This window comes from Chaetodon trifascialis, chromosome 19 (assembly GCF_039877785.1).
Source record: "Chaetodon trifascialis isolate fChaTrf1 chromosome 19, fChaTrf1.hap1, whole genome shotgun sequence".
NCBI lineage: Eukaryota > Metazoa > Chordata > Actinopteri > Chaetodontiformes > Chaetodontidae > Chaetodon > Chaetodon trifascialis.
The window spans coordinates 19,693,232-19,710,783 of NC_092074.1; the positions used below are offsets into that span (position 1 = coordinate 19,693,232).

At 46.3% G+C, this 17,552-nt stretch overlaps 1 protein-coding gene across 1 annotated transcript; it reads left to right on the forward strand.

Moving 5' to 3' along the window:
* The first annotated feature begins 2,258 nt into the window (after positions 1-2,258).
* Positions 2,259-17,230, forward strand: gareml (GRB2 associated, regulator of MAPK1-like). The gene is made up of 7 exons (XM_070987350.1): positions 2,259-2,567; positions 6,833-6,973; positions 11,261-11,391; positions 11,477-11,642; positions 11,996-12,846; positions 14,370-14,539; positions 14,697-17,230. Exons 1-7 carry the CDS (start codon positions 2,456-2,458, stop codon positions 15,295-15,297), a joined length of 2,172 nt encoding a protein of 723 aa, XP_070843451.1. The 5' UTR covers positions 2,259-2,455; the 3' UTR covers positions 15,298-17,230.
* Positions 17,231-17,552: the final 322 nt, after the last annotated feature.

Here is a 17,552-nt window from a genome sequence, read left to right on the forward strand (position 1 = left end):
TTGACTCCTCATTATCAACAGATATTACACACTGATAAGGAAAGTTAAAATAACTACCGCTTCCCATGTTGGTTCAGTTGGTTTATGTTTTTAATCTTCTCTTATTTAGTGTTTGCCAAATCCAGATGAGTGAGCTAATAATAGCCAATGAATCACAGTTTGGGTTTACACTTTAATAGCGCAGACGGCATAAACGCCGCCGCTGCCATATTTGGTGTTCCGTAAGTGTGGGTGTGGTTGGTCGTTAAGTGCCACTCATCAAAAATTTAACCAAATATTTGTGATGGCATGAGCCCATGAGATAATGTTAATCTGCACTTACACACCCAACCCTATTAATGAGGTGTTGTGAATGGTGCTTTACATTTGTTAAACATCAGTTATGTAATTCTTCTGAACTGCTCACTCTGCGTTGTGGCACAAAAGACCGTAGCATCGCAGCTGGTCTGTTGACTAAAATCGATGACAAATGAATTAGTTTCTGTTTACAGTTTGGTTCACTGAACTGCGACTGAGTTAACATGTTCTGCCTGAGGCCACAAGTTTAGTGCTGGATGAAGAGGAGGGCAAACCGATTCCACTGTCACTACTTCACTGCTGCGGATGTACGAAAGATTGTGACTGATACGAACCGTGTCAATACTTCATGTACACCTGCACAACCGGTGTACAGAAGATGCTATTACCTCTCTTATTAAAACAAAGCTGTGTCAAATTCTATATTCTGAACTTGCAGAAAACTTCTCTAGTTTCCACACATGAAGTTAGAAACCATCTAGCAGATTGATCTCTGTAGCATCTCATTAGTGGTGTTATCACAAACATAAAACCAACCCCAAGAACAGCCTCAGGTGCCTCCAAAAATATCATTTTGATTACTCTTCCAAAAGTAGAAACCTACAACTTTGTGTACTGACTGCGTCACAGATGGAGTAGTCTTTTGTAGAGTTACCCTCTTGGGACTGAGATGAATCGATTGCTTTTGACGGCAGGAATGAGATACTGGTCCAGTGTGTAGGCGTTTGTGAACTTGCTCTCCTGTAATGCTACATCGTTAAATAAATGTCTGGTCTGAGAGGCTGGGGGAGCTGCCATGGTTGCTTCCTGCTCCTTGTGCCAAGGTCATCATGCCACAGATGCCTAGACATACAAAGTACAACCTTCACAGAAAATGTTTTGGCCTCTAAATCTTAATTAAATCGGCAAAATGTGTGATAAAGTACATTTCTGTTGACATGCTAACCTGTGGTACCATTTCAGCGCTGTAGCTGGCCAAGGTGGAGCTAATTTTACTGCAAACTGTTGGCAGTTTGGCTCAGTGCTTCCTAACCTTTCTAGTTTATAACCTCAGAAAATGATGCGATGCCAACTTAAAACCCCTCATCGCATGCTGCAAATGTCATGTGATGATGTCAAAGTATGAGCACTTCCACCAAAGAGAAATCTGTTTCCTCCTCAGACTCTTTCATCTGGATCATTTTGAGAGGCTTGAAGAGGTGAAAGTACCACGTTTTCCACCAGCAATGAGCAAAGATTAGAGGGAAGCCAGAAAAAATACAGAAATCTGTACATGACTTTTCTGTCACGTGGGTCATCTTGTGACCCTCAAGTTTATTTTATGAACTGGGGGGGTCACGATCCCGAGTTTGGGAACTGCTGCAGCGAATCACTTTTAACTACATACTGGCTTTGTGTTTGAAAAGGATATCAATTGCCTTTCAAATGTAGTGGAGGTATAAAGTAAGTCAAGCGAAGCGCTGCACCTGAAAACTGCAGTGTTGGAGTGTTTCATCGGAGTTCCATTCCAGCCTGAAACTGCCAAGTTCACATTACCTGCACATTATCTCTAATTGCTCGGCTCATGAGAATGTTGGAATCTGTCAATGATCCCGCAGCGGGCCGGGAAAAGGTTGGGAAATCCTGCCCGAAAAAGTCCCTGCATCTATCCAGGCAGGTGCGTAGGTGGCTACAGGCCTCAGATGAACCTCTGAGGACGAAGCTGCAGTAAGTGATGGAGAGAGCACGAGGCAGGTCTAAGCTTGTAAAGATAAATGAGAGGTTTTATGTTTGATATTTGAGCTCTATCAGACCGACAAACTCTCCAGAATTAAACTTTGACTGACTTTGCTGTTTTGTTCTCGAGTGTCTTTTTCTCTCTCTCTGTGTGTGTGTGTGTGTGTGTGTGTGTGTGTGTGTGTGTGTGTGTGGACAAACACTGACTGACAGAGGGTGAGAACGAGAGAGGGCTCGCGCTCCCTCCCTCCCACCGCTCGTGCGCACCCACTGTGACTGCGCTCCCTCTTTCCCACATTCAAACATGGCGAAACTCTTTGACAATATACCTCCACCATCACCCTCGCCCTCCTCCGCTTCTTCGTCACTACTATCGCCTCCGTCGTTAACTTCGCCATCATCATCATCACCATTATCCGCGGTACCGTGATGACCCGGGAGGATGGAGAAGTTGTCGGCGAGCCTGTCGGAGATCACTTGGAGCCCGTTGGCGCTGCCGTTGGACGCGGTGGTCAGCAAGTTCCGTCTGCCCACTCTGGTCCGCCTGGCCCACGGTAAGAGACAACTTCTGCCAGGTGGCTGGACTTCACAGCCCGGCTGTAACAAAACTTTTAGCTTTCTTTCGACGGCTGCTAGCTAACTCTAACGCTCGGGCTTCGTTTCATGTCACCGGAGGTAAGATAGTCATCTCAGTAATGATGTGAAGTGACGATAAATATGTTTTTTCAGCCAAGAAAAGAGAAAAAAAAAAAAACTAAATATTTATCAAGGAAATTGTGTTTCTCAAGGGGTTTTGTGAGTTTAACGACGCTGGGATGGAGGGACGAGTGTAGCAATTTAGTGAGTATTTTAACGGTGTCAAGATCGGGAGGAAAGAGTAGGGCTTCCGGTCAAAACTTTCAAAATAAATCATTTATCGTCACTTTATACAGAGGAAAAAACTTAAGAAATTAATTTAAATTTCAATAAATCAAATTAATAAATGCAACAAATTATTAGTATTTTAGATGGTAATCTTGGATAAAAAGAAAAACAACTTCTATTAGCAAAACTAATTAAATTACCCTGTAATTTAGGCAATTTAAACTGTCCCAGGGTTCTTGCTTTAGTCACATCCCCAAAATTTGAAGAGTAACCAGCCTAACATTAACTATAAGTTGTTATTCAACTCTTGGCAAGATCATTACAAGTTGGAAGCTATAATGAAGCTTCTGAGTTAATACCCAATGACACCTAGACATTAGAGACTCTCTCTGCTGTTTATAAGCCTACATTACACTTAAGTAATTTGATTAAACAGAACACTTTCCTCAAGTGACAGATGGCAGAAATCACTTCATCAAAAATGTGAATCTCTGCTTCAGTCTTAGATACACTGTGTTGTAATAGGACCAGCTTGATTTGCTCTGGATTCATACTATTACAATGCACGCACGGTGCTCTTATTTTGAAACCAATATCGCTGTATTTCCGTTGTCATTTTGGTTAAATCTGGCTACCTTGATGCAGCTGCAGCATGTATTCACGGACACTGACTTCACTAGTTCTCACCAACACACCGACTTGCATTCAGGAGTCGTTATGTAGCATCTGTGCTCGCTTTTCTGTTGATTTGTTTTGTGTTTTGCCGCCATCAACATGATTATCTGAGTGACCAGATTTTGGTGTCTTCACTTTGGGAACGGTCGATGGGTGTCACGGCCAAACTTGTTCCAGTCCAGCCAGGCCCGGAAAGCCACAAAGTGTCTGTTGTGCTGCTGAAGTGCAGCTCAATTCTTTTCATATGTAAATGCTGTAATCTGTCGATGAATGTGGTGAATACTAACGAGCGGCGACGAGAAGGAAAACCTCCAACTTTCCCTCGCGGACAGAGGCGCGCGCCCGAGCCGCGTCACTGGTCCCCGAAAATTACGCACCTTGCCGGCGGAAGCGCGCGTGTGCGTTGTCAGCTGTAGGTGTTTATTAACCGCGCTTCAGTTACCCCACAGATGCCTGTTTGTTTGCACAGCCAGCCAACCCAGATGGTGGTTAGTTATTTACAACAGGGCATGATGTCAGCGATCTGCGCGAGCTTTTTCCTCTCCGTTCATTTCATATGAACACCATCAAACAGCAGCAGTGTGTTATCTGCACGGAGGGACTGTGGTTCAGTGGTATGTGAGTGTGGGGGTGTGATTCAGTATGATGGGGGCTTTTTTTTTTCCACACTAGTCCACACTACTCGCCTCACAGATGCAGCCACGACTGCAGCAAAGGCTCAATCTACAGGTCTGTGCGTTAAGTGGAAGTTCACCCAAATCACACAAAAACAACATTTCCTCCTGTAACCCTGGTGGAATCAGCTGTGGGTGTAACAAGTGGTGGAAAGCAACTGGTACAGTCACTCATACTGTAAATGCACTTAGCAGTTAAGTGCATTTTGAGGTACTCCACTCGAGTATTCCCATTATTTTATACTTCATCTCCAGCACATTTACCTCACTAGTTATTTGACAGCTGCAGTTTCTATTTACTTTGCAGATTAAGGTTTTACAAAACACATGATCAGTTTAAAAGATATGATGCTCTGTTACAGTAGGTAAGGTACTTTGTAGTATTCTTTACATAATACTTTATATAAATGATAAACTACAGTACTTTGAAAGGAGCCATTCTGCAGAAGGAGTACTTTCACCTTTGTTACCTGAGGTACATTTCACTGATAACAGTTTGCATATTTTGACTATTTTTGACCCAATTTAACGTTTGGGTTTTGTGTCAGACATTTGTCAGAGCTTTGATAATAAATTGGGTGTGTGCGTGGAGACGTGTGTGCAGCTGACTTCCTTTCATAGACTCTTTTTACATCCTGAACCTTTTTAACTGGCAGTGTTTTGTGGTAACTCCTAGGAAAATAGCTCCCCATGAAAGCTTTTGACAGGGACATCTGTGAGTTATACACTCACCACGTGGCTTTCGTTGCTTTTATGTACAATTTTTACTGTGAGAACAGCAAAGAAAGGATGTCTCCATAACCTGCAGGATAACAAGGAAATCTGTTTTTTTCTGATTTGGATGAACTGAGCTGTTAACACGCAGCAACACCTTCAGCATGTTCTCCGGCCAGAGCGATCTGAGACACACAGATGTTGGAGTTTGGTATCAAGCCGAAGGTGACAATCATTCAAACACCAAAAGGAAGCGAGGTCCTCTGCTGATAATATTATTTTCCGAGGGCCGCGTACGGCACGGAAAGTTTTTCAGACCCTTTCAAGTTTTCCACATTTGGTTATGTTTCAGACGCATCTTAAAATGGATTCGCTTTCTCATCAATCTTTGTACAATACTCCACAATCCCAAAGCGAAAACAGGTTTTTGGAGCGTCTTGTACATTTATTAAAAATAAAACACTGAAATATCCATTTTCAGAAGTACCCTTCACTTTTTTCTTGGTGAAAGCACCTTTGGCAGCGATGACAGCCTCCAGTCCTTGGAAATGATCGTACAAGCTTGGCACTCTTTTGCGAGTTTCTCCCATTCCTCTTGGCAGAATCAGGTTGGATGGGGAGCGTGGATGCGGAGCCATTTTCAGAGCTCTCCAGAGATGCTCTGTTGGGTTCATGTCCGGACTCTGGCTGGGCCACTGCAGGCAGAGCTTTCCCGCAGTCAGTGCTGTGTTTTCTTGGCAGTGTGCTTCGTCATTGTCTTGTTGAAATTTAAATCTTCGCCGCAGCCTGAGATCCTGAGCTCTCTGGAAAAGGGTTTCACTCAGGATTGCTCTGTAGTTTTCTGCGCCCACTATCCTGACCAGTCTCCAAGTCGCTGTCACATAAAAACATCCCCACAGCATGATGCTGTCACCACCCCGCGGGGCTGTAAGGGTGGTGTTAACGAGGTGATGCTCAGTCCCTGGTTTCCCTTTCAGGTCCCTTTTGCCTGCCATCATGTGCCTTTTAATGAAGGATGACTTCTGTCTTCTGCACTGATGGCTGCCCTTCTGTCAGGCCCTCTATGAAGAGCTCTGGGTCTCATTCACAGTGACTACTGGTTCCTTGATTACCCTTCATCCCTGATTGCTCAGTCTGGCTGGGTGGCGACTGGGTGGAACGTGATGTGAGAATGATGAGCAGCAGAAAGGTTTTTGTATCCTTCCCCAGATCTGTTCCCTGACACAAAGATGTGGAGCGAAATGTGGAGAACTTGAGAGGGTTAGAAAACTTTCCTTAAGCACTGTATATTTCCGCTGACAATCATCATCTGCCTCGTGTTTGTAGTCAATCCATCAACATGATTGTAGCATTAAAAGGTCTGGTGGTAGCAGCCATCCATCAGCAGCGAGAAGAAAAAGCTGTGTTTCCATGTGTTCAGTGTGTGAGTCTGTGAGAGCGAGCTGTGTGTGTGTGTGTGTGTGTGTGTGTGTGTGTGTGTGTGTGTGTGTGTGTGGTGATTGAATTGTACCACTGTGCTATCAGCAGAAATCAATGCTGTTGTGCGACATGATGGCTCTAGTGAAAGCTGTGTGTGTGTGTGTGTGTGTGTGTGTGTGTGTGTGTGTGTGTGTGTGTGTGTGTGTGTGTGTGTGTGTGTGTGTGTGTATGGGGGCTGTGTAATAGTGGGTTGCCAGTTGCAAAGCAGGGTCTTGATGAGTAGGTGAGGGGTGGTGAGCCGTCACTGATGGTGGTAATTATGGACGCTGAATCCCGAGTGTGTGTGTGTGTGTGTGGGGGGGGGAGTTATAGTGTTTTCCATTGCTGAGCTACTTAGTGTGACCTTAAAAACTTTTTGTTGGACTATTTGTTCATCCCTAATCCACTTCTCTGTGCTGATGTGTGTGTTCCAGGTGAATGTGTGGAGGGTCTGTCGGAGGAGGATGTGGTGCTGTTACACTCCTGTCGTCAGTGGACCACAGTGACTGCCCACAGCTTAGAGGAGGGACATTACGTCATCGGACCCAAGATAGACATCCCTCTGCAGTACCAGGGTGAGCACACACGCGCACACACTCACGCACACATTTCTACAAGAGCACGAAAAAATGTCTTCAGGCTTAAACTTCATTTTCACCCTAAAGTGTCCACGTCCTCTGGGAAGGAGAAAAAACTAAATGCACATTTTTGCGACAAGTACATTTTCCACTTGCTCTGTTTTTGTTGAGGGAAAAACAATATACAAAAAAATAAATAAATCCACTGGGTCACCGTGATCCAAAGATGGAATATAGTAAGCTAAAGGTCAACACTTGATTCTCATGTGAACACAGATGATAAGGATTTGTCTTGGTCCAGCTCAGATAAAACAGGAACACATATTTACAATAGAAGCGGAACAGTCTCCAGTTCTTTTGCATCTGGTGACTCATCACGAACTTGGCGACGAACATTGAAAAAGCTTAGACCCTTCAAGTTTGACATAACACAGAGCCAGATTATAAACTCCCAGAATGAAGACGGATTTCTTTAGGGAGAAGGTGGATGAGTCTCACATGATCGTCGCAGCTGCGGAGCACGATTTCACTGTGATTTTAATGGTGAAACGGTGCATGTGTGCTGCGTGTTGCAGGGTCGCGGGTTCGAACCTGGAACCTTTCTTTGTAGAGCGTGCATGTTATTTCCATGTTCGTGTGGCCTCTTCCCAAAAGGCATGCATGTCAAGCATTAGGAATATGTCTGCCATTTATCTTGTTTAAACCTTTACCTCGAGCCAGACAGTCAACCTTGTTCCATCACACAGAAAGAAAGTGGAAATTCTAGGGAAGATCCTAAAGTTTCCAAAGAAATGTAGTATTTCCGACAGAATTTTGGCCATTTGAGTATAAAACAATGCACAAGACATCTTGAATATTTCCATTTGATTGAACAGTGCTGACAAATATAAGGCCATGTAAGGTTTGGATGTTTTACTCAGTGTAATATACAGCAGCTTCAAAGAAGACAGAATAAAGGTTTTAATCACCTGACAGCTACTCAGGCTGAACAAAAGGGGGATTTTGAGTGAAATCTTAAAATCTTAAATGAAATGATCATTTTCCAACGTGTACTGTCAGTGATCACATTTACAAATACTGAATAATGGCACTTCAAACCTTAATCTTCAGACAAATACACTCACACAACCAACCAGCCAGCTTCTGGAGACGTGACCTTCCCTGACTCCCCCTGTCCATTGACCTGTCCTCTTCCTGCTGAATGAGTCTAGTCATTATGACCTCACCAGAGCTCAATCCCCACAATCCCATTGTTCCGACTGTCCGACCAGTCACATTATTCCGTGTGTAACTGGATCCTAATGCCTCCTCTTCGCTGTTTCCTTCACTGATGGACTGCTGATGTCACCTCACACTGCCGACGCCTCTCAGGCTCCTTTTCGGAAGAATGAAAGAACATTTGGGTGGGAGGGGGGTTCGCTGAGATCATTGTCATTTAAGACACTTCAGCATTTCACATCGGAAGCATGTGACCGCCAACAGTGGCAACAGCAGCAGCTCAAAGTCCAAGCGCTCAGACAGTAGTAACCGAATCAGAAATATAAATACAACAGATGTATTGAGTAAACACTATTGTTGAAGGACTTTAATTACGTATGTTAAGTGCTGTGTTAGTGTAACAATGGGCTGTACGAGGTGTTCCCAAAGGGATATTCCAGCAATAACTTGCATAAAGAGAGGCACATTAGAAGAGACACACTGAAAAACAACGGCTGAGACAGAAGCAGAAGCTACGATAGACTAAGATTTATAGTGTCTGCGTCAAGCCTCAGCAAACACTGAATCCTACATTTCCCATCATGCAGCTCAACAGTGTCATTCATTAGCATGAAGCTACTTTTTCAAAACTCTTTCCAGACATTAAATATCTGTTCTCATAGGATGACTTTTACTCCCCATGACAAGTTAACTGAACTGAACTTTATGTGCAGAATGTCGGAAACGACAAAAGTTGCTTGAACACAACATTTCGGCCTTCCCACCACACCACAGCAACTGCAAAGAACAACTGAGAGAGAGTAAGCGATAGGAAGCGCAGTTATGGTGGATTACAGTTCAGTGGTCCAGGTTCCCACATGGCTGCTGTCAAAAGGTCTGTTTCTGCGCTTTCCTTTCACTGCATTTCTTTCTGCTACTCAACGTTGTTAAGGATGCATTTGTTTTGTTTGAATAGACTTTATTAGAACTCACAATGGACAAAACCAGTTGGGGTTCTGTCCTGACTGGTCGGTTCATTGACGCATGTAGTGTTAAGACTTTTTAGGCAGGAGTAACTGTGAGTAACAGCCTCGTAAGGGCTAATCTCAGAACCCTTTGGCCATCGTCTGACGATGATTTAGCCTTTGGGGGCAACGGCCTATGTTTTGGGATGTAGCCAGTGGACATCCGCATAACAGATATCAGGGCCAAGGCTTCCTGTTCTGTGTGCCAGTCATTGTTTACAGTCTGATTAGCAACTTGAGGCACTTTCTGACATTTCAGCTAATCTCTATAAAGAGATATCTGCATATGAATGACGATACGTTTTAAAAAAAGCAAGCAACCTTGACAGACAATAGTCCCAAGATTGCATTTCAGCCAGTGCATCCGCCTCTTTTGCTCTCCACACCGACTCAAAGCCACTCAAATCTGATGGGTCAATACTACCTGGACTACAAACGAACTATAGACGGAAACCAGAATACCTACGCTAGCAAAATCTCATCCCTTGAGATATATGCTGCTGGACCCTGCAGCATTACACCAACTCGACGTCCTTTTCAGTTACGACCATTTTAACGATGCATTCCGGTAGAGGAAAAAGCCAGCCGACAAAGCTGCTTACAATGCATGCATACATTAAAGGACTACCTTTGTGTCTCTTTAAATATGACAGGTGAGATGTTGTAGAATCGGAGGCCACCGCCAGCGATGAGCTCATGTCTGTGTGTATGACTTCATACAGGAAGTCTAAATAAGCTTAGGAGGAGAGTAATATAGGTTTCCCCCTGGGGAAGGACAACAGGATGCTCCCTCCTGCTAATCCTCTCTGTCTGTATCCTCCTCTGTCCATCAGTGAGAGGCAAGGATGACTGAAAGGTGGAGGACAGAGGAGCTGAATGAGCGGGTTTGGGTTGTGGAGTGAGCTGCCAAAGCCGAGTGTGTGGGGGTTTAAAAGCCTCAGAGTGACTCCATTTTTATTTCTTGGGACAACACTTTCTCACAGAGTAACAGCAGCTTGTTAATATGTTGTCACATCTCAGCTCTGTTGCTTTCACCTCTAGCTAAATAATTATCCCGCTTGCAAGAGTTTCCGGGATGTGGCCGGGGTTTTGTTTGGCAAAGCTGTTCAATTCGAAACTCATCCTCAGTCTGTCACTTTTTTTTAAGGAGGGGGGTGGTGGGTCATGTTGAAAAGTAGCACTTGCTGGTATTGTTCGGTGGGTGGAAGCTCCTTATCCTGGGGGCTCTGTTTGAATTGGAAGGTGGGGGGTTGGAGAAGGAAGAGAAAGGGGGGAAGAAAAGGAGGGAGGTGCTGGCGAGGAGGACTGGTGGAGTTTGGTATTCTGCTCTGCCTCCCAGACACAAAAACTTTCTCATCTCTCTTTGCCTCACACGCATAAACACTGCGAGAAAGCGAAAGGATCCTTCGAGGGTTCGTTGTTAAATGCAACCCGATAAACGTGTAAAGCACAATGAGGACGACGTGAGTCGAACGAGGCTGATCTGGAGTCTGCTGTGCAGCCCCGGAACGGCTCTTTACAACATCAGAGAACATTTACAGTTTAAAGAGGCCAGGACTCAAATGCAGTCAGTGGACGGCAACCGGAGGGGGGGGGGCGAGCCGGGGAAGCAGGGGTGAAAGAGAGAGAGAGAGTTGTGTGTGTGCGAGTGTATGTGTGAGTGTCGCCATGGTGATGTGCCTCTGCTCTGCGTGAGAATGGGGGTCCTTTATTGGTTGCCATGCCAACCCCGTCGGCTGTTGATTGGCCGGGAGCTGGTGCCAGGTCACAGGTCACGGAGGTGTCTTTGTGTTCTTCTCGTCCAAACAGTGAGTACTGCAGATGTGTGTGTGTGCGTGTGTTTGTGTGTCTTTACAGCAACACTGTGGAGAGTCAAAAAAAAGAAAAGAAAGACAGAAAAACAACTTTTCATCTCCTCCACTTCCCTCCACCATGTCCCCCCCACCTTACTCTTCTTTCCTGCTTTCCTCCACTTCCTTTTCCGGCTGACTTCCTCTTCCTCCTCCCATCTTAAACCTTCATCTCTTCTCTTTGTCCTGTCCTGCCTCCATCTTCTCTGTAGGGAAGTTCAAGTTGTTGGATGAAGACCGAGACGTCAGGGACCCGGTCCAGTATTTTTCCAGTGTGGAGGAAGTTGCTGGAGTCTTCCCTGACCGGGTCTTTGTCATGGAGATGATCACGTTTAGCGTTAAGGTTCGTGTTTCTCACAGATGTGATTCTTGAGCACGTCTTTGTCTGCAATGTCATGTCCACATGTCCGTACACGTGTGTGCCGCAGGTGGTTTCAGGTGAGTTCAGCGAGGACAGTGAGCCCTACAGCTTCACTCTGCAGGCTGGAGATGAGCTGTCACTCATGGGGAAGGCGGAGCTTCTCTGTGCCACGCCCTCTAAGGAAAAAACAGGACTGAGCGCGCTCCTGAGACGCCTGGGCAAGACTCCGAGAAGTAAGTAAGGCCAAACAGTCTCTGTGTCAGGACTGTGTGGGATGAGAAGTTCCTCTCTTCCTTATGTGTTGTCTATTTTTGAGATTTCTTCCTCAAGTAAAAAATTCCAGCTAGCACAAAAGGGTTCAGGTCTTTTCAGCTCTATATCCTAGGAGTCTGCTTTCAGCAGAATAACAGTATTTATATATATTGTGGACACATTTTGTGCAAAATGTGTGTTTATAACCCATCAGTCCTTTTTCAGGGCTGACTGCAGATCAGTTTTATTGAACAGGAAGTTGACAGACTGATTTTACTCCACGTTTTCGTCCGCTTTCATGCCTTCATCCACCTTTCTGGCTCTGCTTCCTCAGGTAAAACTCCCTGCCTGGTCTGCATGAACCACCGCACCAATCAGAGTGTCAGCCTTCCCTTTGGCTGCCGTGGACGCTTTTGCACACGCTCCCCTCTGGAGCAAGGCATGCTGGGAGGGGAGCACACGGTACGCAGCATCATCGAGAGGGTTCGCCTCCCTGTCAATGTGTCCGTGCCGTCACGACCTCCGCGGAACCCCTACGATCGTCACGCGGTCCGGGAGGGCCACCGCTACAAGCTGCTCAACATCGTCAGCAAGACGGTGGTGCTCTGCATGGTACTCCGCCGACAAGAAGTCTCCCCCTCCCACTTCCTGCTGCTGCGTTGCATGCCACGGTTCAACGTGGCCGAGGCCTCCGTCCACACGGCGGCACTAGAGAGCCTCCTGTTGCGACATGCGTTCGACCCGGATGCCTACTCTCGTGCCGTCAGAGAGACCCGGCCAGAGCTGGAGTGTATGACGGAGGAGTGCGTGAGCCCGCGGCACTCTCGCGTGTGCGTGTCGGGTCAGGACTCCTTGGCACCGGCACTGCAGCGCCTCTCCATGTGCGGGTACGGGGGTGGGGTTTCGGACAGCCTATCACAGCGCTGCAGGGACTCCATAGGAGAGCGGCTGGGGGAGGGGCCGGGTGAGGAACGGGAGTATGTGACTCCTGAGTGGACTGAGGCTGAAATGAGGACCAGTGAGGAAATCCCTTATGAGGAACTGTGGACCAATCAGAACGCAGAGGGCTTGGGGAAGGAGCCAAACCTCATCTCCTTCCATTCGTCTTCCTCGTTGGACGGCTCTCTTGGTACCGTGTTGACAAGAGTGTCCACCCCGCCACCTGTACCTCCAAAATCTGATGCTGTGAGTTGTCTTCACCCTCTGTCTCTCATCCTCTTCTTATCTGTCCACAGCAGCATCCGGCTGTTAGAAGTCAGGATGCCTGGCTTGCATTATTCATACGTTACAGCTTTTAAACCTCACTGACCACATTTAAACACACACACACACACACACACACACACACACACACACACACCCAGTGACTTCCTGGAAAGGCTGCCATACACTCACAGCACATGAATAAATACATATGTCATCACCAAGGATGTTGGTACATTGTGTTCGATGCTGGAATACAATAATTCAGTAAATAGCACAGAGGCAGTCTTTGGTCTTAAGAATGACCAAATTATTATTGATTACTTGACAAAAGGTGGCCACAAAGCAACATCAGACCCATTTCTGATGATCAGAGCAGAAAACAAAAGCTATCACAACTTTGACTGTTGTGATATTGTTGAATGTTGTGATGAATTATGACTCATAATTTCAACAAAGTAAAATAATAATAATTTTAGTCATATTCAACAACCAAAGCTCCCATGATGCCAACAGAGCAGTGACGAGCTGGGAAAGGGGACTATGTACAATGCATCACTTCCTGTTCGCGCTGTAGCAACCAGAGAGGGAGACTGTAGACGTGTAAAAGGTCAGGCTTTCAGAAACAGCATGTGGTCGAAACATTACGGTGGTACAGGATAGAGAGAGGTGCCTCTTTTTTTAGCATTCATGGAAAGCTTGTGGAGTATTTCTTTCACTGTGCTGAAGCACAGTGTGAAACATACGATGTGTAACTGCATTTGCTTTGTCAGATTGCTGTGGCCTGACTTTTCCTATCTGGTTTATTGTTTTGTGACTTGTGAGTTCAGGGTTGTATGAGGACTGACTCAGTCTAAACATCCTGCTCGATCCACACGCTGTTCAGCTGAAGGCTCTTATCTTCCTCTATAAGACGACCGCTACGCGCGCGTATGACACCGTCGTGTGGTGAAAACAAGGTTGTTCTCGTAGCTGAGCTGAGTTATTAAGTTGTTCGCCAACACTCGTGTTTGTATGTCTGTCTGCGTTGGTCAGGGGGAAATTATCGCTCTTGTTCTGCTTAATGAACTTTCTTCTTTCTAAGTGATGCAGCTAGCAGCGGTGCAGAGTGTGTGGGTGTTGATGACTGCTATGCGGCTGGATTATACCCTGTCACACACAGCGTTCTTCATTCCCTGATATTTAGCCTGCCAAGACACTGTGTGTGTGTGTGTGAGTGTGTGTGTGTGAGAGAGAGCTTGCTACTGTGTGTGAAGGAGTTTGTTTGAGGTGTAAAGGTCATCGAGTTTGACATTTACCAAGCAGAACACTGAAACCAGCGAGCAGAGACACACACACACACACACACACACACACACACACACACACACACACACACACACACACACACACACTCCCATAAAGCCTCCTGAGAAGTCAAGTTTTTGGAGTTAACTTTTTGCTGCTGTAGTTCTCATTTTTCTGTGTGTGTGTGTGTGTGTGTGTGTGTGTGTGTTTGTGTGTAGGTGAGAGAGGAGTGTCGCTACTTGATCGCCCCTCCGGTTCCCCCTCGCTGCTCTAAAGGAGGCTCCATCTCCAGTCCGGCCCCCAGCCCTCCCGTCCCGCCTCGCTTCCCCAAAACCTCCACCTCCCCGAGACCCAACCTCTCCTTCTACTCCTCTGGACTTCAGGACAGGTACAGTGTGAACCATTTGTTGACCCTCAGACCTGCGAGCACACTTTGCTGTGTAAAATCTGGCTTTAAGATGTTTTGACTCTGAAGTAAAAATTGCGTATGAGTTTGCTGGTGTTTGGAGTCGTGCTGACTGTCACTTTGTCCTGCTCCGTCCCAGCTGCTCGCCCTCTCCAGATGCTTCCCTCTACTGTTACCCGTGCTCCTGGGCGGACTGTCCCGCCCCTAACCCGGCCAGTCCTGAGCCAGTCTCTGCCATGCCTGCAGACAACACAGCCAATCCTCAGCCAGCACAGGCCACGTGGGCGGAACCGTGGGTAGACTCCTTCACCTCCTCTGGACCCCGACTGAGGCCACCGCCTCCACAGAGTCGCTTTGCTCCTTTTGGGGCGCTGAACCCCTTCAACCGTCAGTCCCCTTGCCCCTCGCCTGAACCTGCAGCCAATCCCACAACAGATTCCTCCAGAGGCGCAGAGGGTGGTGGGATGTCCACAGGGGTCACCGAAGGGTTGTCCCCGCCCCCTGACCCCACCTGGCGACCTCCTGCCGACCTGTCCGTGCTGTCATTGGAGGAAGTGTCGGCCTGCCTGCGGTTCATCGGCCTATCAGAGGCAGCGGTGGCCGTGTTCCAGAGGGAGCGGATTGACGGCAGCCTCCTGGTGCAGCTGACGGAGGACATCCTGTCACATGACTTCCACCTGAGCCGACTTCACGTCACCAAGATCACACAGTTCATACAGGGCTGGAGGCCCAAGATTTAGCACACACACGCACACACACACACACACTGTCCTGATAATGTGCCTGTTGGCTGCTGAGCCATCCTCAATGTGCCTTCCACTGTGACCACCCGGCTGCTGAGCCCCACTGACTCCAGCTCAGACTTTGCTGAAGGAAACCACGCCACCCTGTGGCCAAACTATAGAACTGACACTTGACTGTCTCTCACGTCGAGTCCAACAGACCGACTGCGTATTTCCTGTCTGAATCACAGACTGGGACTAGTTTACTAACAAATGGCTATGACAGAGAGCTACACGATGAAAGCGCCCTGTTTGAATTCGTCTCTGGGGCAGATAATCAACCACAACGTGTCATCATGCTTGGAGACAGCGAAGGGATTTGGGCACTACATGGACTTGTGTGGCCTTCACACTGCGGTCCCACATAAAAGCTGATTTTAGGGGAAAACACGGCTTCATTTTGCATAAAAAATATTTTCACAAATGAATTTTTGCAGTTTTTACATATTTCGTTATTCACACCACAGTAAAGGTTCAAAGGCCAGTGTGTTGGATTTATTGGCAGAAATGTAATATTCAGAATTATGTTTTCATCAGTGCATAATCTTCTGAAAATAGAGGCAGTGGGTCCTCTTCCACAGAGTTTGTCATGTTTCTACAGGAGCCCAGAACAGACAAACCAAACCCTGGCTCTGGAGAGCGCCTTTCGCCTTTTTAGAGGCCACCGCTGAGAGGTGAGGTGAGGGGTCTTCAGTTGGTTGCAACCTCAGTGTTAGACACCACTAAATCCAACACACTGGTCCTTTAACGTGAGTTTTTGCAATATAAGGAGCATTAAGGAATTTACAGCCTCTATTGTTGACACGTAACAGCACAGATGTATCACTGAACCTGCTCCCTCACTGAGTGTAAGTGGCTCAGAAAGCAAAGCGATCCTCAGATAAGAAGGAGCTAGAAAGAAAAGAAAAATGCACCCAGTGAAGTAATGACTGAGTTTCTGGTACTGATCCATGATTCACTGGACCATCTTGCTTGATGCAGCCATGCAAGTTAACAAATGAAACGACACTGCATCGCATGTTCACATAGCTGTTTGTTTTCACCTCATTATGCAGCACTAGAGAAGAAACACACTGATCACACACCTGCCTGGAACTAAGGGGTCCAGTAAAAGCAGACAGCGCAGGAAACGCTGCATCAGATGTTTAAAGAAGTGTTGAAACTGGCCCGTTATCTAATAATAAAAAGGAATCTTTCATAGGAGATTTGGCCTTTCATAGATCACTCACCAAAGTGAGCTGAGGGAAATTTCTGTGTGCATTTCTCACCGTTTTCTTAAATTTCCTGCACCAAATGATTAACTGACTAACTGAATTGCTAATATCAATCATCATGAGTTGCAGCCAACATTTAAGGCCCTACCCAAAATCATTAAAATACAAAAATCACAACAAACTTGAGTAAAAATGACCAGAAGGACTCAACAATGTACTAAGAATTTAACACGAACATCCAGCTTTAATCAAAGTACAAACTACTTCTTCACACAGGTACTGATGGTAGTAGCGTTGTGTAACCCAGGACCGCAGCCTCCAACAAGCACGATCATCCAAGTTCACCAGATAACTGTGAAAATGCAATTTATGTTGTTGTAAATGTCAAAGTAACCGTGTGTATTAGTTCTTGTGATTCTCTTGTTGCCATACAAGCTGCTGTTCTCTCATCGCATCTGAAATAATCTTCCAGAACGTTCCCAAAACTTGCTAAAGCCGCGGCCGGGTCAGAGGCTGCCGACTGATGCCACGTTTCTCCAAACTGATTCTCACGATGCCTCAGACACTCCACGAACCCTCTCTGTCTCTCTCTGTAATCATGTAACTGCAAGGCCACTGTAAGAAGAGCGCTGAAGAAATAAGAGAATACGAAATAAATAGAAATGTAATGACCTCGGAGAATCTAGCTACGCTCTTTTGTTTTGCCTTGTGGTTTAGGGGAGGCGGAGCGGCGTGCACACCGGAGCCAGTGAGGTTCAAGACCCGATTCAGCACCACTGCTACTGAAAATAATGAAATAATCCAGGATCAGCCCGTTATCTCACACATGGGCAGTGCTGCAGACACAACAGAGCGGTTTACAGTACAAATGCACATCTCAAGTATATACGTTACTTCAGGTACAGATACAACAAGCGCAGCTCAAACATTTCACTGTCATGTTTGTGGGTTCAGAACCAAATCGGCTTTCATGTTCAACAAGACATGAAGGGTTTTACT

Excerpts from the sequence above, each read along its gene's own strand:
- gareml (XM_070987350.1), top strand. The coding sequence starts at position 2,456 with ATGGAGAAGTTGTCGGCGAGCCTGTCGGAGATCACTTGGAGCCCGTTG. Across the intron at positions 11,392-11,476 it reads TGATCACGTTTAGCGTTAAG|GTGGTTTCAGGTGAGTTCAG; the intron begins GTTCGTGTTTCT and ends TGTGTGCCGCAG. Across the intron at positions 12,847-14,369 it reads TACCTCCAAAATCTGATGCT|GTGAGAGAGGAGTGTCGCTA; the intron begins GTGAGTTGTCTT and ends GTTTGTGTGTAG.